A 24,987-nucleotide genomic window follows, 5' to 3' on the forward strand; every position below is an offset into this window, starting at 1 on the left:
GAAAATATGAAATAAGCTAAGTGCCTTTTATTTGTCCATGATTTAGCTATTAGTTTGATATGGTCAAACAAACCAGTCATAAAGTATAACATAGATTCCCAGACATTGAGGAAATTTATATTGGTATCCCTTACAGACAAAAATAATAATGTTATTTTCGCTATCGAAATTCAAAAGGAACTTGTAACATTACAAATATCTAAATAACAAGTAAATATTTTAATTTCAAGTAAATATCTTAAGTTATTGATTTCATTTCTATAAATATAATAATTTACATTTTCAAAGAAACATTGCGGCAGTAAAAAAAAAGCAATCAACTTCTTCTTCTTCTTTACTGGCGTAGACACTGCTTACGCTATTATAGCCGAGTTAACAACAGTGCGCCAGTCGTTTCTTTTTTTCGCTACGTGGCGCTAATTGGATATTCCAAGCGAAGCCAGGTCCTTCTCCACTTGGTCCTTCCAATGGAGTGGAGGTTTTCCTCTTCCTCTGGTTTCCCCGGCGGGTACTGCGTCGAATACTTTCAGAGCTGGAATATTTTCGTCCATTCGGACAACATGACCTAGCCAGCGTAGGTGCTGTCTTTTAATTCGCTGAACTATGTCAATGACGTCATATATCTCATACAGCTCATCGTTCCATCGAATGCGATATTCGCCGTGGCCCAACTTTTCTCTCGAAAACTCGCAACGTCGACTCATCAGTTGTTGTCATCGTCTAGGCCTCTGCACCATATAGCAGGACGGGAATTATGTGTGACTTATAGAGTTTGGTTTTTGTTCGTCGAGAGAGGACTTTGCTTCTCAATTGCCTGCTCAGTCCGAATTAGCACCTGTTGGCAAGAGTTATCCTATGTTGGATTTCCAGGCTGACATTGTTGGTGGTGTTTACGCTGGTTCCAATATAGACCATATTATCTACGACTTCAAAGTTATGACTGTCAACAGTGACGTGAGAGCCAAGTCGCGAATGCGACGACTGTTTGTTTGATGACAGGAGATATTTCGCTTTGCCTCGTTCACTGCCAGACTCATTTGTTTTGCTTCCTTGTCCAGTCTGGAGAAAGCAGAACTAACGGCGCGGCCAGCAGCTGTACACTCTTATAAAAGCTTGTACCTGCTCGATTAAGTTCTGCAGGTCGAATTATTTTCTCCAGCAGCAGGTTGAAGAAGTCGCACGATAGAGAGTCGCCTTGTCTGAAACCTCGTTTGGTATCGAACGGCTCGGAGAGGTCCTTCCCGATCCTGACGGAGCTTGTCGTGTTGCTCAACGTCAGTTTACACAGCCGTATTAGTTTTGCGGGGATACCAAATTCAGACATCGCGGCATAGAGGCAGCTTCTTTTCGTGCTGTCGAAACCATCATTATCTGGTCGGTTGTTGATTTACCATGTCTAAAGCCACACTGATAAGGTCCAATCAGTTTGTTGACGGTGGGCTTTAATCTTTCACACAGGACGCTCGATAGAACCTTACACGCGATGTTGAGGAGGCTTATCCCAGGGTAGTTGGCGCAGATTGTGGGGTCTCCCTTTTTTATGGATTGGGCATAGCACACTTAAATTCCAATCGTTGGGCATGCTTTCATCCGACCAAATTTTACAAAGAAGCTGATTCATGCTCCCTATCAGTTCTTCGCCGCCGTGTTTGAATAGCTCAGCCGGCAATCCATCGGCCCCTGCTGCTTTGTTGTTCTTCAGGCGGGTAATTGCTATTCGAACTTCTTCCTGGTCGGGCAATGGAACGTCTGCTCCATCGTCATCGATTGAGGAATCGGGTTCGCCTTCTCCTGGTGTTGTACGTTCACTTATTTAAGTATTAAGTATGCTCTGGGCATCGGTGACTAGATCACCTTTGGGGCTTCTACAAGAGTATGCTCCGGTTTTGAAACCTTCTGTAAGCCGCCGCATTTTTGTGTAGAATTTTCTAGCATTACCCTTGTCGGCCAGCTTATCAAACTCTTCATACTCACGCATTTCGGACTCTTTCTTTTTCCGTCTGCAAATGCGTATCGCTTCCCTCTTCAACTATAGGTATCTATCCCATCCCGCAAGTGTTGTGGTCGATCGTAACGATGCGAGGTAGGCAGTCTGTTTTCTTTCTGCTGCGACACAGCACTCCTCGGCGTACCAGCTGTTCTTTTGCGTTTTCCGGAAACCAATGGTTACTTAGGGAGTTTGAAATGTCGTCCCAAAGTTCCCTTATACCGAGTTGTTGACGAGTGCTCTCAGAGAGCAGGAGTGCAAGTCGAGTAGAAAATCGTTCGGCTGTATGTTGTGATTGCTGCTTCTCGACGTCGAACCTTCCTTGTGTTTGTTGACGTACGTTTTTTGCTGCACAGAGGCGGGTGCGAATCTTGGCTGCAACAAGATAGTGGTCCGAGTCGATGTTAGGACCTCAGAGCGCACGCACATCTAAGACACTGGAGACGTGTCTTCCGTCTATCACAACATGGTCGATCTGGTTGGTGGCTTTTCGATCCGGAGACAGCCAGGTAGCTTGATGTATTTTCTTGTGCTGGAATCTAGTACTACAGATAACCATATTTCGGGCCCCGGCGGAGTCGATCAGCCTCAACCCATTTGGGGATGTTTCGTCGTGTAGGCTGAAAACCAATCAACGTCGCAATAAATAACGAAACGTTAACACTTAAGAATATCATTGCAGTAATGAAAGAAGTATGTCATTTGACAAATATTGCCGCAGCTACATGTAGTTGAATCAATACTTTACACCCAAACTTTAGTTTAAGGGTAAGGTAAGCGAAAGCTAAGCTTGTTATTATATAAGAGCATATATTACATACGAATTATATTTTACAAGAAAGAATGTATTGACGAACATACGCGTTTTACATTCGGATGGATAGTCAAAACGAGTACAAACCACAATGTCCTACATGGGAGCTAGGGAATATATAGATCCGATTGTAGTTTTGGTAAAACCACAGATCAATACAGAGATAATCACAGAGTTTAATTAATATACCTCACATATAGACAAACATATGCGGTATAAAGTCAACCAGAAGCTCAAAAATTGTATATTAGGAATATGGCTAAAGGAAGTATTGACCACGTTTTACCCATATTTAACAGAGAGGCATAATGTTATCAAATAAAATATTATACCTTATCTTGAAGAAATGAAAACAAAGTCTCTTTCCAATTACAGTGTGTTCTTGTCTCTAAAAGTAATGAAATGGGGTCAATAACAACCTTAACCCTCATACTAATAAATCATATTTAGTATACTAAGTAAAAACGTAGTATACTATACCAGTGTCAGACTTTTAAAAAATCGATTTTATTTTTGTTTTTTCGATAGTTTATATTTTCAAAAATATCCTGTGAAACCGGCAAGGTAGTAACTTGAATAGTAGCGTTCAAAAGAGCGACCGCTCGTAGGTATAAATCGGATAAATGAAACTATCAACAACAACTTTTTTTTTCCAAAAAAAACGACACTTTTTCCGAACTACGCCATTTTGTTAATTTTTGATATATGTATTCATGGTATAGGAAATACCTTCAGCTACTCATTCGGTCGGAATACTGTTAGCGGTTGGGGAACTTTTTTTTGACTCCTCCTAAGATAGCACATGACTTCGTTATTTTTTAATATTTTTGTAAGAAAAAACCTTAAAATATAAGTGAAAATTACCCTATTATGTCAAAAGAACTTTAAAACACTTGATCGACTACTTTCTGTAAAAAAAATCACGAATGGGATACACTGGTATAGACCCTTAAATTTATAGCGTATATTTCCGTCAATAATTCAAATGTTTTAGAAAGATAAAGATAGTAACATCAGATATATCATATCTGTGAGTTCCCATTATTTGGTCGTATTTGTTCTCACATACCTTATATATTATATTTAGCCCCTTTTTTGAGTTTACAAGTATGCTTTGCTTTAATTGGGATGATTTTAAAATAAAGCAAAATTTAGAAATGAAAATTACCGTCTTGGACCTACTTGTATACCATACCAGTTTGATACCAAATTTGATTGCAATTAATTCAAGGTTTCGATAAATAATCAACGTTGCGTTTTTACCCATAATTTTTATACCCTGAGCAGGGTATATTAAGTTTGTGACGAAGTTTGTCACACCCAAAAGGAAGCGTCGGAGACCCTGTAAATTATATATATAAATGATCAGTATGTTGAGCTGAGTCGATTTAGCCAAACCCGTCTGTCCGTCTGTCTGTGTATATACAAACTAGTCCCTCAATTTTTAAGATATCGCTTTGAAATTTTGTAAACCTCATTTTCACTTCAAGAAGCTGCTCATTTGTCGGAACTGCCGATATCGGACCACTATAACATATAGCTGTCATACAAAATGAACGATTGGAATCAAGTTCTTGTATGTAAAACTTTCACAATTTGACAATGCATCTTCACAAAAGTTGGCACAGGTTATTTTCTAAGATAATAATGTAACACACGAAGAAATAGTTCAGATCGGTTAACTGTAGCATATGGCTTCCATACAAACCGAACGATCGGAATCAAGGGCTTGTATGGAAAACTTTCGCACTTGACGATATGTCTTTACGAAATTTGGTATGAGTTATTGTTCATAGAAATAATGTAATATCGGAAGAAATTGTTCAGATCGGCTCACTATAGAATATAGTTTCCATACAAACCGAACGATCGGAATCAAGGGCTTGTGTGGAAAACTTTCGCATTTGACGTGGTATCTTCACGAAATTTGACATGGAGTACTGCTTAAGGTAATAATATAATCTCCGACAAATTATCTTCCGTACAAACTGAACACATAGTTACTAAAGGAAATGCATCTGTGAAGGGTATATTAGCTTCGGTGCAGCCGAAGTTAACGTTTCTTGTTTATAATAAAGTTTGATATTGCGATGGTATAAAATGTTAGGTTATACCCCGAAATCTTACTTATTTTTCACATTGTGCTTGTCAAAATTATTTGTATTGAAATCAACATAGTTAATTCACATCAGATTTATATGATACTAAGGTCCACGTTTTACTGTGGCTGTTACATAGGTAGTACTACTAATACCATCTATATGATTTCTATTATTTATAACTTAACTAATAGGGAGATATAATATTTTTGGTGAACCAACTTGTGTTAGTTTACAAAAAAAGAATCAAAAAGCATTTCGTGCGTTGAGAAATCATTGGTTTGTGGGGGAAAAATACTGTTGAACTTGGGCTGTGCACCAGTGAAATCAACCGAGTCCAATCGATAGTCAGCCTAGTGGACTGCTTATTATGAAACGGTTCTAAAGAGTGGAAAGGCAAAAAATCGGCTAGCAAGGTTATGGCATCACTCTTTTGGGATGCACGTGGTATAGTACAAGTATTCATTGAATGATTACTGAGCCAGTTTTAATTCATTGCACTGTGTATTTGGTTGTAGTTCTATTCTACTATTCCCAATATTTAGCAATTTTGTTATTTGTTAGGAAGGATCAGTTTGAAATTGTACGCATATACTTCATAGTTCCCGTTTAAATATTGCACTGCTCTGTGCATCTCAAATTATAATAGACCTTTATATAAACACTCCAGGTATTCCGCTAAATTTTTATACTAGGTATCCCGTTTGGTTTGTTATCAACGCATTTGCGTCCTTCGCCCTTAATCTAGCAAAGTATCCGCAATGCCTTGACGACGAAAATGGCATTTTTTTGTGATCGTATTAAATATATCTGACGGGTTCGTCCTCAAAAAAACAGCCTAGTTCAGGAGAAAAATCAGTATAACTCATATTATATGGATATGCAAATTTTTACTCATTTCGTTCCATTTTTGAATTAAGAATATTTTCAAATGATTTTTACATGAATTGTGAACAAATGCTTATGATTTAAAATATAATTTTTGTATTTTTAAAAAGTATCCTATGTCCTTATCCTGGCTCTAAGCTACCTCCCCACCAATTTTCAGCCAAATCGGTTCAGCCTTTATTGAGTTATAAGTGATGTAACTAACACGACTTTCTTTTATGTATGTACAAATGTAAGTATATACAAGTAGATAAACGCAATGAAAGGGGATAAATTTAGTATATTGTGTAAATGAGGTAATGATCAACCAGAGAATCGGAAAACAATACATTCGGGATATGATATTTATATCAACCTCATAACCATTTCGTTCATAATCATTGCTGTGTTCACTTAATTTCACTAAATTATCACACATTCTGTTTGAAGTCAGCTATAAAAGAAAAGGACTGGAGTGGTGGCATAAACTTTTTGCAATACTGTGAAGATCTTACTTTGGTATCAAATATACTCAATTTTGTACATTTACTAAATTTTGCTTATCTTAAGTGGAGAAGTATTCCGCTTAAATTACATACCGCGGGAATTAATACCTGACTTGCTCAATAAGCGAATTGGAATTTACTACAAGTATATATAAGATGTCATAAGAACTCCAGAAAGAGTACTAATTGGTCACTGTCTAATTGACAGACATACCACATATCCAGTAATTACGATTGAATAAGCTGTCAAGAGATAGAAGAAGAGGAGACTATAGAAAATCTAGCAACTATCGGTTGAATGTTTCTTAATGGTGTCTCTGGCACAGATACAATTTTTTTGTATTGATGTACTTCATCAGGAGTACAGGGTGGTTCAGAGAGGATGAATGAGGGGAATTTAGTCCCGATGGTGTCATACTTGGCCTACAAAAAGGCCTTGGTCCGTCGTCAGAGATCCACTCCACTTACGTACCAAAATACCGTTATGTGTTCTGATAATGTGATGATCATATTGATTTCTCCTGGTTAGTGACAAAAACGATGTATGTATTTGGTCCATATCATTGGAATGTTAAATTCATTGGAAAAAGTTGGATATCTGGAAATATTTCAGGCGGCTTAATTTATCGTTATTTAAATAAGATCTGAGAGATAGTTCAACTAAATCTATGCATCAGAAGATAAAAAATTTATTCAACGTGTTTAATATACATGCAGTAAAATCACGCAAAAGCTAACTCGCGAGAAAGTTAAACCTTCGGCTAAGTTCACCGATTTTGATCGATTAACTTTTGGTTAACTTTTTTTTGAGATTTTCTATTTTTTCAAACCCAATCGTTTGTTTAGCAAGTAAAACAATTCCTATGTATTCCCCGAATTTCTATGTTAAAATTATTGTCGGTGTCGCGAGGTACATACGTAGTTTGTTATGAACGTTTGAACTTATGAGTTGTTTATAGTTAGTGTGTAAAAAAATGTCAACAAAGCTGAAAAATTTATTGCGAATCAGATTAAATTTGCATTAAAAAGCTGAGATTTTGAGAAAAATCGATTGCATTATAATCTGTCTAAGGCAGTCAGCTCAAAAATAAAGAAATTTGCTGGTAAAAATGAATTAAATGAAAATTATTGGCGTGCAGCTTTATAAGGCAGATGATTGTGGCCTATTTCATCGTTTTCTGCCCGATAAAACATTTTTCGCGGCAAACAAAAAGATGGCACCTGGCCGAAAAATAGTTAAGGATAGAATCATATTTATGTTGTGTGCGAACGCAGATGGTTCGCATAGGTTGAAGCCATTTGTTAAATAATAACGCGAAGGGTTCGGTTATAAAAATTGTACTCAGCTCTGGTTGCCCAGAGCTCCTTTATTTATAAAATTCCTTATCCTAATTCATGTATGCACCACATGCAGAGTGCATACACATATCTTAATACTAATCTACTGTACATACGGAAGTATGTACATATATCTTAAGCATAAATGTTCCTAACGGCATACATACGTTTTTCTTATCCTTTAATAGTTTAGCAGGCTTATCTTCGCCAGTGTTGAGGCAGTACAAAGTAAATACATAAACAAACGCATAGAGATACATACATACATTTATATGAGGCACGTATGCATTTATATGCAATACGTATGCACTCAACAATTAACAAACAAAGATATTTGCTTAAGATAGCATATTGACTTAGGATATGTATTTAGGTAATTGAATACAAATGTGCATGTGCACTTGAAAACAACCCCATACCATGTAGCATTGCAATGGGTATTTGTACATACATATTTATATTTAGGACTATGTTTTTATATTTTAGCGATAATGCATATAAATATTTGAAATATGATATCTGTTTCTACACAGATTTACAAAAATATCTCATTTACAATTGTAGCCGTTAAGAACTGTTCAGAAATCTGAACACCATTGATAATTGGTAAATCCGAAAACCACGTTGGTTCAAAGGGTTTGAAAACCTATTGGAATATGCTAACTCGCAAAAGTCTTGAATGAATTCAGGGATATTCTTCCGCTGGTTCCATCATTCGTTTATTATACAGGTAAATTTTTTTATGCTATCTTGCTGCTTAGCATGGGATGAATTGCCAAGAGCTGTGCTTATAAAATCTTATAAAAATATAAAACAGTCGAAACAGACGAAACAGACGAAATCCTACTGCTTACATTGATTAGACCAAATAGTTCTTACGGTGATACACTTCGAGAGGTACAATAGTTATTTTCCAAGGTTGACCTCAGCAGTGTAGACATCGAAACTTATACAATTGGAATGACGATCAAAATACGAAAGATGAGGAAGATTTCGGAGTGTCTGAAAATGAAGTTGATGAAGCAGTTAAATACATCAATACCGGGATAGAGTGGTATGAAATAGTGATGCAAATCAGATATCACATCTTATTATTATGCGCACGAAAAGGAGCTATTACACAAAAGAAAAGAAACAAAAAATTGAACATATTATATCACCAAAATTATGTTTATCTCTGTGTTTTTTTCAAATTCAAAAACCCTTTGGAAAAGTTTATATTTCGGAAAAGTAAAGCACCCTTGGGACAATTTGATTAACTTTTTCGCGATTCCACTGTATAACTTATTCCAAAAGTTCCTAACTTCACGTGTCCATTAAGTATTAACAATAAAAGTTACCAGGAAAGCCATACTTTTTTTTACATTTTTATATAATTTTGTGAAATTACCTTTAGCTCGTCTATTATTACTTTATATCGTCGCAGTGTTTCTAACTAAATGTGATACATATAATTGTTACTTTATATATGTATCGGGTGATTTTTTAAGAGCTTGATAACTTTTTTAAAAAAAAAACGCATAAAATTTGCAAAATCTCATCGGTTCTTTATTTGAAACGTTAGATTGGTTCATGACATTTACTTTTTGAAGATAATTTCATTTAAATGTTGACCGCGGCTGCGTCTTAGGTGGTCCATTCGGAAAGTCCAATTTTGGGCAACTTTTTCGAGCATTTCGGCCGGAATAGCCCGAATTTCTTCGGAAATGTTGTCTTCCAAAGCTGGAATAGTTGCTGGCTTATTTCTGTAGACTTTAGACTTGACGTAGCCCCACAAAAAATAGTCTAAAGGCGTTAAATCGCATGATCTTGGTGGCCAACTTACGGGTCCATTTCTTGAGATGAATTGTTCTCCGAAGTTTTCACTCAAAATGGCCATAGAATCGCGAGCTGTGTGGCATGTAGCGCCATCTTGTTGAAACCACATGTCAACCAAGTTCAGTTCTTCCATTTTTGGCAACAAAAAGTTTGTTAGCATCGAACGATAGCGATCGCCATTCACCGTAACGTTGCGTCCAACAGCATCTTTGAAAAATACGGTCCAATGATTCCACCAGCGTACAAACCACACCAAACAGTGCATTTTTCGGGATGCATGGGCAGTTCTTGAACGGCTTCTGGTTGCTCTTCACCCCAAATGCGGCAATTTTGCTTATTTACGTAGCCATTCAACCAGAAATGAGCCTCATCGCTGAACAAAATTTGTCGATAAAAAAGCGGATTTTCTGCCAACTTTTCTAGGGCCCATTCACTGAAAATTCGACGTGCCCAAAATTGGACTTTCCGAATGGACCACCTAAGACGCAGCCGCGGTCAACATTTAAATGAAATTATCTTCAAAAAGTAAATGTCATGAACCAATCTAACGTTTCAAATAAAGAACCGATGAGATTTTGCAAATTTTATGCGTTTTTTTTTAAAAAAAAGTTATCAAGCTCTTAAAAAATCACCCGATATATAGATTAAAAAGAATACTCTATTAGAGAATTTGCATATCAAATTGATTGGACGAAGAGGTATTGTGAATGTTTGTGTACTGCTATTTGCACTTAAATCGTAAATCGGTATCCTGTCTTAAAACGGATATTGCGTGCATATATCCCACCAAATCAGAGATTTTATTTAAAAAAGAAAAAAAAAACAACAAATATCGTAAGCAACCAAGGAGTTTCTACACCACTGATATAAGTGCATTTATTTTCACGAAAGAAGTTTATTATATGATCAATATTAGATTCCAAAGCCGCACTGAACTTCAGGGGTAATTTTACAGTATTATGTAAATCTAAGCTTTTTGGTTATTGATTTGAACACAAAGATATTTATAGACATACAGACCTTTGTTTTAAATATATCATACATATAATTGCAGGCGTTTACGTGCAGGAAAAACTTCTATCGGATTGCAAACATATCTAGAACCAACAAAGCTATTGAGAGATGTTAATTTAGGCATACAGAAGGATTTGCTGCTTTTTAAGGATACGGAAATTCAAACAGATGGTTTCTATACTAAGAAGACAAACAACGGAGAAACGTGTAATAAATTTGTATACATTTGTTTTCTATGTCCTTTAACCTTTATAAAAATTACCCATTGAATGATTTTACTATACCTGGTGGTGTCTTCTAAGCATTAATAAAATGAAATGAAATTAATATTTATTCGGCATTATGTTAAAAATATCATATTTGTGTTAATTTTTACTCTCTTGCGGTATGTTACAACGGAGTATAATAATTTCGTTCACTAATTTCTTGGCACTAAAGGGAAGATGGTATGGTCATTGTATCGGACACTGTTACTTCCACAATATGTCCATAAACTAAAACTTTGCTGCGAATTCATACATCTGTAACTTAGTAAAGAGGATCAAAGTGGACTAAAAATATTTCAAAAGTGGATCTGAGTCCATCGCTAATAGATTTAATGCATGATACATATCTGACAAACATAGGTACTGTGAAAATGGATGAAATCGAATAATAACCCCACCCTCTCTGCACATAATAACTAAACTCGTGATAAATCACTAAATAAACCGCTATAAACATTAAATGCCTCACTGACGGTAGTGCTTAAGGGCTGTGCATCGCCCACCTCTAGACGAAATCTTATACTTTAGGAATCACTTCGTAACCCAAATTGGTTCGTGACATTATCCTAATATTCGCATGTCATATTGCATACACTAATTCTAAGGTCCATCTGATTCTTTTACCCTTTCAATACTGGCGGAACACATGTGTCCCACAGAGTGTTTTCATTGAACTAAAACCAAATTATTGAGATTTATTTGTGTCCCAACAGTTTTGTGCATAACATACAGGTATGCCCACAAAAGACAAATCAGTTTGAAATTAACTGTGTCACGTGCTAGTTCAGCAGCTGAAAAACTTTAAATTTGAGCGAAATTGTACTATATTTTGGCAAGAAACAAAGGAGGTTTTATTACTCAGCAATTGTCACACTCACAGCGTAACGAGCGTTAAGAAAACCAACAAAAAAGGAGAGGTTTCAGAAGTGTTATGTCTTGACGTCATTGCATTTTTCGATAAGCATATGGGTGGCGTGGATCATTCAGTCGAATTTTCATCTTTATATGATCCTTACAGAAAATTAGGTGAATAGTTGAAAAGAGTTTTACAAAAGCTGCTTTTGATTTGTACATCCAATGCATGGGTTTTATTTCAAGAAACTCGCCATATACAGTTACCATTGATTCATTTTATTGTTGAATTGGCGGAACAACTTCTTGCATATGGAATGAAGAAAACGACAAAGATCAACATACGAAAATGCTTTGTGTTTCCTGTAACATCCCATTGAGTAAGCTTTTTTTTTGTCAAATATCACACGAATTGACACCTAAATCCACTGATTATGTATAAAATTCATACTTTTCTTTTAACAATCATTAAAAAATATAAAAAATACAATAAAAATTCTAAATATTTTTCTTTTGTTTTTTTCTTCTTTCTATCTTTATGCTACTAATAGGACACATATGCCCAAATACCAGTTACTGATGGGACATTCTTGTCCCAGGACACCTCTCCCGTCCTGGTTATCATTTTCCCAAACCCACCCTATGAAACACTATTTTGGCCTTAATGACCCAATCTACTTTAAAGAGTTTTTTTTTTTTGCTTCAAAAATGCATATTGAAAGGGTTAAACAATATAAATCGAGAGTCATTGAAACCAAAAGGGATGTTAAAGGTATACATTTCCATGTTTAAAAATTGTCGACATTGAACCATAACTGTACAACCCCCAGATACGAAATATGTGGGCAAGAGCGTCTACTTTTACCGAAAATATGAGTCAATCTCTGAGACATGTTATTGAAAATCGGAAAAAATCTTTTTCTTATAATGATGTACCCATATGCCATATTTGGTTAGAATGTGTCCTAAAAATTCAATGCTTTTTAACGGAATTACTTTTGTCCATTTAATTATTAAATTTTCTTTATACAAGTGATTCTCTTTTTCAATTCAGTGTAAAAGTTGTCTATACAAAAGCGTGCAAAAAAACACAGTTTTATATGTAAATGCCCTAACACGATCGACAAAATATTCGCACTGTTTTTCTAAAGGATTGTAGGTATACTATATGTTTTACATATATTATGTATTTATATAGTATTTTTGTATATAAACGAAAACAATTCATTAAATTGACGTAAAAAAAACCATTGAACAAATATATATCGAAATCGATTCAGAAAAAATCATTTTATGAGTTGCCATAAGACGTCATCTTTTGTTTAGTTTCCTTGTACTATAAATTGCTAAAGAATTCAATTGTTTCTTAATATCTCGCTAAGACTTACTGAGCATTCTTCATTTGGATCATAAATAAGAAAGAGATTTTCTAAATCTTTTTCTTTCTTTAAACGTTGACGGATTAGACTGGCGATAAGAGAAACAATTCCGCTGCATGTTCCCACAGCTACTTCCTTTTCCGCGTCATTTTTCTTCCATCTACAACTTGAAAAATTTCATCATTGTCCAAAACAGAATATTCAAAGAACTCGTTGATATTTGAATGTTGAAATCTTCTAAACTTTCTCACCCAATCCGCTAGCCAGCTGAAAAAAACCCGCGCACGCAGACAAGTTCTCTTGACTTGACTTCTTAACTTTTTCATTTTATTAAAATGTTTTGAGAATTCTAGTATCTACTGGCATTCTCTTCTGCGCATGAATTCAGGCAATTATACAAGTGCGCGTTCCTTTTTTTTGCGATGGGCAAATTTTTAACCCGCAAAGTGCGAATGAGGGGAATATCAGTTTATGGAAGGAAGAGCATAAAAAGTTGCGAAAAAATCAACAATTATCCTCCGAAACTTGTTGTTCATCACAAAATGGTTGCGACCAGGGATAATGGAATGCCAAACTTATTCCAGTGTGAGAGCGCCTCAAAGTACAGGGTATATTAAGTTTGTCACGAAGTTTGTAACACCCAGAAGGAATCGTCGGAGACCCAATAAAGTATATATATAAATGATCAGTATGTCGAGCTGAGTCGATTTAGCCATGTCCGTCTGTCTGTCGGTCCGTCTGTCTGTATATATACGATCTAGTCTCTCAGTTTTTAAGATATCTTTTTGAAATTTTGCAAACGTCATTTTCTCTTCAAGAAGCTACTCATTTGTCGAAACGGCCGATATCGAGCCACTATAACATATAGCTGCCATACAAACTGAACGATCGTAATCAAATGCTTGTATGGAAAACTTTCACATTTGACAAGATATATTCACGAAATTTAGTATATGTTATTTTAAAAGGCAACAATATAATCTCCGAAGAAATTTTTCAGATCGGTTAATTATAGCATATAGCTGCCATACAAATTGAACGATCGGAATCAAGTTCTTGTATGGAAAGCTTTCACATTTGACAAGATATATTCACGAAATTTGGTATATGTTTTTTGCTAAGGCAACAATGTAATCTCCGAAGAAATTGTTCAGATCGGTTAACTATAGCATATAGCTGCCATACAAACTGAACGATCGGAATCAAGTTCTTGTATGGACAACTTTCACATTTGACAAGATATATTCACGAAATTTGGTATATGTTATTTGTTAAGGCAACAATGTAATCTCCGAAGAAATTGTTCAGATCGGTTAACTATAGCATATAGCTTCCATACAAACTGAACACATAGTTACTAACAGAAATGCACCTGTGAAGGGTATTTAGCTTCGGTGCAACCGAAGTTAACGTTTTTTCTTGTTTATAACATTTTCCTTTGTGGCAAATCGAACAAAATAAGAATTTTTGACTACGTAAATCCTTTTCTATAGCTTTATTGTATACTAAAACAACTGACTGTTGAATTAAGCCTGTTAGTTTTCAATTAATAGATGGTTTTAATAATTTTGTATAAATGGGCATCCTCCCCCGACATCCACACATACTCCACATTAGCACACCACATCAACTCAACCTCACAACACTGACACGCACTTTCATCACTCTCACTATCACCGCTTACAACCCACATTACTCATGACAGCACCACACATCGACATCCACACACAACTACACCAAATAACCACAATCACACCGCCCAACGAGGAGATCGCAGTCCAGTTGATTTTCGACATCAGCAACGGTTGGTGAGCCTTTTTTCTCTATTATCTCCCGACACGGTCTACCGGATTTATAACTCTCAATTTTCGCTTGTTCAAACTTTTTGCAATAAAACCCCATTGGGACCTCCCCCATCGTTTTACATATACGCGTGTATATAACCCTGAAATCGTTTTACTTATCTCTGAAAATCTGAAGTAAACAAAAAGGGTGAGTGGCGATAATATAAGTATATGGTCCTTCGAGCCATAAAGAACGGCACATTGGAAAAAACAAAAGAAAAACAAGTAAGGAAGGGCTAAGTTCGGGTGTCACCGAACATTTTATTCTCTCGCATGATAAAGTGATAATCGAGATTTCATTATACGTCATTTACATATTTTTCAAATACCGTATTTTTGTAAAGTTTTATTCCGCTATCATCATTGGTTCCTAATGTACTATATATTATACAGAGAAGGCATCAGATGGAATTCAAAATAGCGTTATATTGGAAGAAGGCGGGGTTGTGAACCGATTTCATCTATATTTCGTACATGTCATCAGGGTGTTAAGAAAATATTATATACCGAATTTCATTGAAATCGGTCCAGTAGTTCCTGAGATATGGTTTTTGGTCCATAAGTGGGCGAGGCCACGCCCATTTTCAATTTTTCAAAAAAAGCCTGGATGCAGCTTCCTTCTGCAATTTCTTCCGTAAAATTTAGTGTTTCTGACGTTTTTTGTTAGTCGGTTAACGGACTTTTAGTGATTTTCAACACAACCTTTGTATGGGAGGTGGGCGTGGTTAATATCCGATTTCTTCCATTTTTGAACTGTATATGGAAATGCCTGAAGAAAACGACTGTGTAGAGTTTGGTTGGCATAGCTATAGTAGTTTCCGAGATACGTACAAAAAACTTAGTAGGAGGCGGGGCCACGCCCACTTTTCCAAAAAAATTGCCAAATATGCCCCTCCCTAATGTGATCCTTTGTGCCAAATTTCACTTTAATATCTTTATTTATGGCTTAGTTATGACACATTATAGGTTTTCGGTTTCCGCCATTTTGTGGGCGTGGCAGTGGGCCGATTTTGCCCATCTTCGAACTTAACCTTCTTATGGAGCCAAGAAATACGTGTATCAAGTTTCATCATCATATCTCAATTTTTACTCAAGTTACAGCTTGCACGGACGGACGGACGGACAGACGGACGGACAGACAGACATCCGGATTTCGAGTCTACTCGTCATCCTGATCACTTTGGTATATATAATCCTATATCTGACTCTTTTAGTTTTAGGACTTACTAACAACCGTTATGTGAACAAAACTATAATACTCTCCTGAGCAACATTGTTGCGAGAGTATAAAAATTAAGGGGAAGCAAAAAACCAAACTTAAGTGCGTGAAAAATACTTATTAAGTAGGTACATTAAAAGAAACAAGTAAGGAAGGACTAAGTTCGGGTGTCACCGAACATTTTATACTCTCGCATGATAAAGTGATAATCGAGTTTTCATTATACGTCATTTACATATTTTTCAAATACCGTATTTGTGTAAAGTTTTATTCCGCTATCATCATTGGTTCCTAATGTATATATTATACAGAGAAGGCATCAGATGGAATTCAAAATAGCGTTATATTGGAAGAAGGCGTGGTTGTGAACCGATTTCACCCATATTTCGTACATGTCATCAGGGTATTAAGGAAATATTATATACCGAATTCCATTGAAATCGGTCTAGTAGTTCCTGAGATATGATTTTTGGTCCATAAGTGGGCGAGGCCACGCCCATTTTCAATTTTTAAAAAAAGCCTGGGTGCAGCTTCTTTCTGCAACTTTTTCCGTAAAATTTAGTGTTTCTGACGTTTTTTGTTAGTCGGTTAACGCACTTTTAGTGATTTTCAACATAACCTTTGTGTGGGAGGTGGGCGAGGTTATTATCCGATTTCTTCCATTTTTGAACTGTATATGGAAATGCCTGAAGAAAACGACTCTGTAGAGTTTGGTATAGCTATAGTAGTTTCCGAGATATGTACAAAAAACTTAGTAGGGGGCGGGGCCACGCCCACTTTTCCAAAAAAATTACGTCCGAATATGCCCCTCCCTAATGCGATCCTTTGTGCCAAATTTCATTTTAATATCCTTATTTATGGCTTAGTTATGACACTTTATAGGTTTGCGGTTTCCGCCATTTTGTGGGCGTGGCAGTGAGCCGATTTTGCCCATCTTCGAACTTAACCTTCTTAAGGAGCCAAGGAATACGTGTACTAAGTTTTATCATGATATCTCAATTTTTACTCAAGTTAGAGCTTGCGCGGACGGACGGACGGACAGACGGACGGAAGGACAGACAGAAATCCGGATTTCGACTCTACTCGTCGCCCTGATACTTTGGTATATATAACCCTATATCTGACTCTTTTGGTTTTAGGACTTACAAACAACCGTTATGTGAACAAAACTATAATACTCTCCTTAGCAAAATTGTTGCGAGAGTATAAAAAGAAAACACTTAAACGTGAAAGTGAAATAAAGACAAACCTACTGTGCAGTGTAGTGCATAACGCAAAACAATACAAACACAAAGACTGTGAAAAATTAACGTGTAAAACAACAAATCAACCTTATTTCCACTAACAAAATGAAACGGGCGCGAAACTCAATAGACAGACAACTTAAACTTAATACAAAAGTAAAGAGCCACAAAAAAAGCAACAACCCAACAAATTGGAAGGCCGGGGTAGGAGCGAAACACCACCCAAGGAAGCGCACACATTTACTTAATTTAACCCCCAAAATCCCTGAAGGAAATCAGAGTCAGTGTATATATTCCACCTTTGTACATATATATGTATGTAAATAGCACTAAAGGTCAAAACCATGGAACCGATATTAATTAAACCCGTTTAATAAAAACGGTTTGTAAAAGTTGTAAATCGGCGGTAAATTTAAGTACCGATAGAAACCGATACGGTAAATATTATATACTTATATATACATTATTTAAGTTTAAAAAGCAAGCAGTAACGTAAGCTGCTCCTTTAACCATAAGTTTAAGCCGCTTTAAAAACTTGAGCATATAATCGACTGTCCGGAGGTCTCGAGGGAACGATGAAAATCGTTCAAGGATGTCACTGTCAGCCAGTGTTGCATGATCAGTATCGATTTTTCGACTTTCTGGGGCAAGTATGTTGCGCATGGGCGAATGTGGCCAAGAATCGGGAGATTCTGTTAACCATCGTGGGCCATTTCACCAGAGGGTGGTGGTGATGAGATGCAGAGGGTTTGACGCTCTTGTACCTAGATCAGCAGGGTTGTCAGCACTGGCTACATGTCGCCAAGTGGCTGATCCTACTAGGTCAAGTATTTGAGACGTTCGATTAGAAATATATGTTTTCAACGCGTGGTGTAACCAGGCTAGAACCATTTCGGAATGGGGCCAAAAATATAATTTCTATTTCCCCATGTTTAAGAGGGTCTGCACCATGGAAGCTAGTTTTGCTAGTAGCAGAGCGCCACAGAGTTCAAGTTATCTAGCCATAATTCTTGAATCAGAATTTTCGCTTGTATCATAATTGGCGAAAAGCCATCCTGCGGGGTCGAAAAGTTTTGCCACCTAGTATAAAATCCGCCTCTTCGTTATTGCGGATAATGCGGATATGGACTCAGTCATGTACGAAAACTGTTCCAATATCACATTCCATTGGATGCTAAGTGTTTTTGTTGTACTTTCCTTTTCGAATATAATTAAATTAGTATCCAACAAATGGTCGTTTGGTATATTTGTTAAGAAATTTGGCAGTTTAGCTGTTATCTTTTTAATGGAAACCCTTTGATAAGGACTCGTATGCTTGTGGAAGACTGTGGCTTCCAGACAGGATATCCCCTACACACGTTTGAGTTTTTAACACTTGCTTATTGTTGCCAGAGGAAACTTTGACTTTGTGTCTTCTGCCAGTTCGTGTTGTTTATGAATGGCTAGATATGGGGCACAGTTTACGCCAAAGGTAACTGTTTTCAATTTAAAGTCGCGTAGTGGACTATTGGCAGATTTATGGAAAATAATCCGCTGAAAATCTTGATCATCTTTGTGTACGAGTATTTGGCGATACATCTTTCCGGTATACCCATTGAATACGTATTTGTATATACGCCTACTTAATATGAGGAGCATTAAGTCTGGTTGTAGTGTGGGTCCCGTAAATAGAATGTCATTTAGGGCAGTGGTTCCCAAACTTATTTTGTCTACCGCCCACTTTGAGAATAAATATTTTTTTATCGCCCCCATTTTTTCACCGATTTAAAAACCACTATAACTTCAAATTAATTATTGTGACCCATATACATATGTATGTTAACGGAGAATTCTAAACGAAACTTTTACTATTACCAGCAAATTGAAACCTAAGCGCAGTAGGTAACATACAACTGCGCTTAGGTCTCAAGTTAACTCTTACGGGCTCCACCTGCCAATAAGAATGATTATTGAAACACAACTTTATAGTATTAAAACAGAAAATATTTTATTAAAAATAAAACTAAAATAATCTATCCATATATAAAAACTAATGTGAAGGAGTAATCTGATAAGTTTATTAATATCAGGTTAATATCAGGTTCCAATTTACTCAAGAACAGTCGCAAGTCGCCACGTTCGGTAACAAGCAAACGATTTCTATTTTTAGTAAGCAGTGTTGTCACAGCATTAAATCCACGTTCAAAAAAATATGACGATGGGAATGCTATCAAGAATCGTTGAACGATTGTCCACAATCCAGGGCGAGATCGGTTTATGTAGCCAAAATTCTTGGTAACCATTTTTGAACTTGATTTTTATTTCCTCGTTTGTTGTCAATTCTATAAGTTCTTCTTCCAGCTGAGGTGACATTGCTGTGTTGACATTTGAAAACGGATCCAACACCCAGTCTGGTATTTCCAAGTTCAAAATGTCCTGGTATCGTTCGGTGAAGTCAATGTGGAGGTTTTCCAAATGTTGGCAGTAGGCAAACAATTCGTCGTTACTGCATGATACGGATAAATTCAGAAAAATGTGAAACTCACGTCTGCCCAAATTCTTTTTGTGTAGAAGCAGTTTGGCTGCGAAAGCAGCAACTACGTTTTTTGTTTTAATTAAATTTAGTTTATCGCCTTGCAGTTGGAGATTCATGTCGTTGAACAATTTATACAGGTCTGTCATGTAAGCTATATCATTCTTCAATGTTATGAGCTTGTCTTGAAATTCTGTATCTTTAGTTTCCAAGAACTCTATAACAGAGTCAAGCAGGTTGTAGAATCGAGTCAGACAATTGCCTCTTGATAGCCAACGAACTTCAGTATGAAACAACAAACGATTGAAATCCTCGTCATTAGTAACACAAAGCTGATGAAATAATCTATCATTCAAAGAGCTGTTGCGGATTTTATTGACTGCTTTGATGACATATTCTAGTGATTGAAATAGTTTTTCACTTAAGTTTCTAGCAACTTAATGTTGTCTATGAATAACGCAATGTACACCAAGGACATCTGGAATTTTATTTTTTAAGTACGCTATGAAGCCTTTATGGCACCCTGTCATAGCCGGAGCGCCATCCGTAGCAACTGAAATAATATTTTTCAAAGGAATTTCTTTCTCATCGCAAAACTTTTCCAATATGTTGAATATGGTTTCGCCTTTTGTATCGGTCTCTAAATTTCTATCAAATAATAGTTCTTAACACATTTTCTCATCTTTAATAAAACTCATGTAAGACAACAACAATGCTTCATTAGTTGGTAAAGTAAACTCATCCAGCGGAATTGAAAATTGACTTGACCTCAGGTGATCGCACAATGATTCTTCAATGTGTTCAGCCATTTCATCAATTCGTCTTTGCACAGAATTATTACTCAAAGGAATTTTTCGGATAATATCTGCGGCCGGTTTATGAAGCATGGTAATTATTACTTCATTTATTGCTGGCAATATTAACTCTTCTCCGATGTTATGTGGTTTGCCTTTTTGAGCAATTAACAAAGAGATATTGTACGAAGCTCGAAGTCCGTCGTCATCTTGCTTAGCAGCCGCCGAAAATAGTTTTGCTACACTTGGCTGAGTATTATGCTTTTCCTCTAGGTCTTGAAAATATGCTACATTCTTGTCTCTCTTATCTTGAAGCATTTTATTCAAATGATTTTGCAGTCTTGAAGGCTTCATTGCTTCATTCGAAAATGTTTTTAGACATAGAAGACACAAAGGCGAGGATGGGTTTGTGGGATTTTCAATGAATCCGAATTTAATGTATTCCGCACAGTATTGGCGTCTATTCTTTTTTACTTCCGACATTGTTTTGCTTTGAGAAATACGTTTAACTTCGCGAGTGGTGTAAAGGAGGCGTAAGTTATGCTCATCTATTGCGCGCAAAACCACAAATGAATATAAAATAAATATTACATTGTTTATATAGGAATACTTAAGCACAATTATTATATAGTAGTCCAAAAATATGAATTCTTATTTTTCCTAGAAATACATTTGTAAAAAAAGGATCTTTCTCTTTTTCGTATTATCTTATTTTTCCCAGAAATACATTTGTAAGAAAGGATAAAGATCCTTTTTTATATTCCACATAAAAGATTTAAGGAGTTCAAAAACTCAAAACGTTACATCAGCGACCTACCCGACGTCATTTCGCAAGTGATAAAATAAATTATTCAAGAGCTCAAAGCATTCGCTACATCAGCTCGAACCTACCTACCCTACACCTTTGCGCAAATGATTATATTATGATAGCAAATGCCCACATACAGATTTGGTAATTGCAATAGCAATACGTTTGACAGTTAGTATTCTATAAATTCTATCCTGTCGAGATGCCCCGTTATGAAACGGAGCGACCGATTGACATGATTTTCATTTTTTCTATATTCAATAAAATAGGACAGATATATGAACTACGCAGAGAATAATATAGAACCGAGTTTGAGCAATCTTTTAATTCATATTAGTCGATGTTCACAAGTTGTTGTTGAGAGTCGAGAGCTCATGTAGTCGTTGTCTAAGAGGCCTCCTAGCTAAATAGAATTACAAATAGCCCCCCAGGCCTCTACACAACGCCCCCATTTTCTTTCTGGGTATCTTACCGCCCACCTTGACACCTGCAGCACCCACAAGGGGGCGTTATCGCCCACTTTGGGAAACACTGATTTAGGGAATTCCCCGAGCTAGTGGATCTTGAGGCATTGAAGACAACTCTAACCTGTGTGATTTTTTTCCCAGGCTTTACTACTGCATGATGTGGCAAGTAGAATGAGTAATATTTGCCTTTTATGATTTTTCCGCATGGACTTACTTCCTCCATGTGGTCTAAATGGGGGTACTAAGACACCATCGTAATCTTGTTTGAGCTCACCATTCTTAAGTAGGTTTGTTTTCCATACGTAAAAACTGCTGTATTACAGAGGTGCGAGAGTGGCCTAAAGCTAGTGTGTCTGGAAATTGTTGTTTTAGTGGTAGTCGTACGACATACTGACCATTATCTATCGAGTAGTTGTGGCTTTGTAAAAGTCTTCACAATACTGATCTTCTGGTGTTGTAATTGAAATGGGGGGGAGTTCTTCTAACTCCCAAGATTTTCTCAATTGTGTATTGAGGTACTCGTTTGAGATTTCCTCAACTTGAGTTGCCATTGCTGTGACTGGTTCCGTAACTAGTCCACTTAGTATCCAACCGAATATGGTATTTTGAGCTAGAATAGTTTTTGAAATTTTTTCAACACCTTCTAGTATAATTTGCGATATAAGGTCGCATACTAATAGAAGGTCTATTTCAGCGGGGATGTTGCAGTTGGCATCTGCTAACTTTAGGTGTGTAACCTTTTGCCAATGTTTTCTATTTATATGATAGCGTGGAAGCATGTTGGTAAGTTGCGGTAAGATTATGACTTCTGCTTGAAGGCACTTGTCTGCTTGGGGAGAAATTAAGGTTGTGGAGCAGATTTTATCTGAGTTTTGTACTACTCGTCCGCCTATTCCCGTAATTTCACAATTGGCTGGTTTTGTTGGCAGTTTTAGCCTATTTTGTGCCCTAGACGCTATGAATGATCGTTGTGATCCTTGGTCTATTAGGGCTCTAAGTTTTGGACAGTTCTCGATGCTCGATGGAGACAACTGCTGTAGGTAGTAGTCCTCTACTTTGATTTTCGCTAGGTAGCGTTTGAGTTTTTAATGCCTTTGAACAGCATGGTGTTTCTTGGTAAATTTCGAGATTTTTTGTTTCGGGAGTTGCTGTTGCAACTAAACCCGTAGCTTTATTTGAGAAAGCGCTACTTTGAGGTGTGTTGGGAAAGTTATTGTGGTACAACATAGAATGATGAATGGCAATATCAGCAATTTAATTTGCTTTAGCAATTGTTAAGATTGTGTGAGTAGGACAAGCAGTTTGTGCAGAATTTTTTTTATCTGACAAAGTTGTTCCTTTCATTGATATTCAATTTTTAAAATGCCCTCCTGTACATAGTTCGCTTGACGTGTATTTATTTTGTTCAGATGTGAACGATTGTGTTTTGAAAAAACTTTTATTTAAAGGATTGTAGTTTCCAGCCAATCCAATTCCAATTGTGTGTGGGAATATTCTGTGTCGATAAAACAAACAAACAATTGGAAACAGTGGACTGTTCACTGAACACTGAACACGGACACTGAAATGTTTCATGGTGGTTATGAACAGTGGCCGTCCTTCCGTGAGATGTTTACAGCCGTGTACATAAACCATCCTAAATTATCCAAGCGCAGAAATTGTACCACCTCGGATACAAAACCAAAGTTCAAGCAGGCGTAATATTCAAACAGTTCGCTCTTAATGATGAAAATTTCAATTTTTCTTGGGAAGCTCTAAAAACACGTTACGAAACCAAGAGAATATTGGTCAACAGACAAGTAACGATATTAATGAATTTACCAAAAATTCAGAAAGAAACAAGTGAAGAATTCATAAAACTTCAATCCACTGTTTCAAATTGTTTGTCGGTTTTATCAACACAGAATATTCCCACCCACAATTGGAATCCTATTCTGGTAAACATACATATGTACCGCCGCATTACCAGAAAAATGCCCAACGTGGCAGCAGATGAAAGATTTTTTAACTACCCATTACGAAATTGCGGAAAGGGTAGACAAAAAAGTAGTCAGAACTAAAAACGTTCAACAAGACCTAAATCGGAGCTTCAATAGACCCCAAGCCGGAAGTAACAATCATTCAAACAGAAGTTTTTTCAAAACACAATCGTTCATATCTGAAGAAAATAAATACACGTCATGCGAACTATGTACTGGAGGGCATAAGGTAAAAACTTGCGAGAAATTTAAAAAATTGAATGTCAATGAAAGGAACAACTTTGTCAGGTCAAAAAGATTCTGTACAAACTGCTTGTTCCACTCACACAATCTTAGTACTTGCGAAAGCAAATTCAATTACGTATATTGCCACAAAAGGCATCATTCTATGTTGCACCACAATAACTTTCCCAACACACCTCAAAGTAGCGCTTTCTCAAAAAAAGCTACGGGTTTAGTTGCAACAGCAACTCCCGAAACAAAAAATCCCGAAATTTACCAAGAAACACCATGCTGTTCGAAGGCATTAAAAACTCAAACGCTACCTAGCGAAAATCAAAGTAGAGGACTACTACCTACAGCAGTTGTCTCCATCGAGCATCGAGGAGAACTGTCCAAACTTAGAGCCCTAATAGACCAAGGATCACAACGATCATTCATAGCGTCTAGGGCACAAAATAGGCTAAAACTGCCAACAAAACCAGCCAATTGTGAAATTACGGGAATAGGCGGACGAGTAGTACAAAACTCAGATAAAATCTGCTCCACAACCTTAATTTCTCCCCAAGCAGACAAGTGCCTTCAAGCAGAAGTCATAATCTTACCGCAACTTACCAACATGCTTCCACGCTATCATATAAATAGAAAACATTGGCAAAAGGTTACACACCTAAAGTTAGCAGATGCCAACTGCAACATCCCCGCTGAAATAGACCTTCTATTAGTATGCGACCTTATATCGCAAATTATACTAGAAGGTGTTGAAAAAATTTTAAAAACTATTCTAGCTCAAAATACCATATTCGGTTGGATACTAAGTGGACTAGTTACGGAACCAGTCACAGCAATGGCAACTCAAGTTGAGGAAATCTCAAACGAGTACCTCAATACACAATTGAGAAAATCTTGGGAGTTAGAAGAACTCCCCCCCATTTCAATTACAACACCAGAAGATCAGTAT

General features: G+C 36.6%; 1 protein-coding gene across 2 annotated transcripts in view; it reads left to right on the top strand.

Annotated features, from left to right (window-relative positions):
- Positions 1-24,987, top strand: part of LOC126763902 (uncharacterized) — a 289,923-nt gene that overhangs the window by 170,396 nt on the left and 94,540 nt on the right. For both annotated transcript variants that reach the window (XM_050481667.1, XM_050481666.1), the window contains one exon: positions 10,484-10,650. In XM_050481667.1, the coding sequence (XP_050337624.1) occupies positions 10,484-10,650 (167 nt within the window). The remainder of the gene's footprint in view (positions 1-10,483; positions 10,651-24,987) is intronic.

Source organism: Bactrocera neohumeralis, unplaced genomic scaffold, assembly GCF_024586455.1.
Source record: "Bactrocera neohumeralis isolate Rockhampton unplaced genomic scaffold, APGP_CSIRO_Bneo_wtdbg2-racon-allhic-juicebox.fasta_v2 cluster09, whole genome shotgun sequence".
Classification (NCBI taxonomy): domain Eukaryota; kingdom Metazoa; phylum Arthropoda; class Insecta; order Diptera; family Tephritidae; genus Bactrocera; species Bactrocera neohumeralis.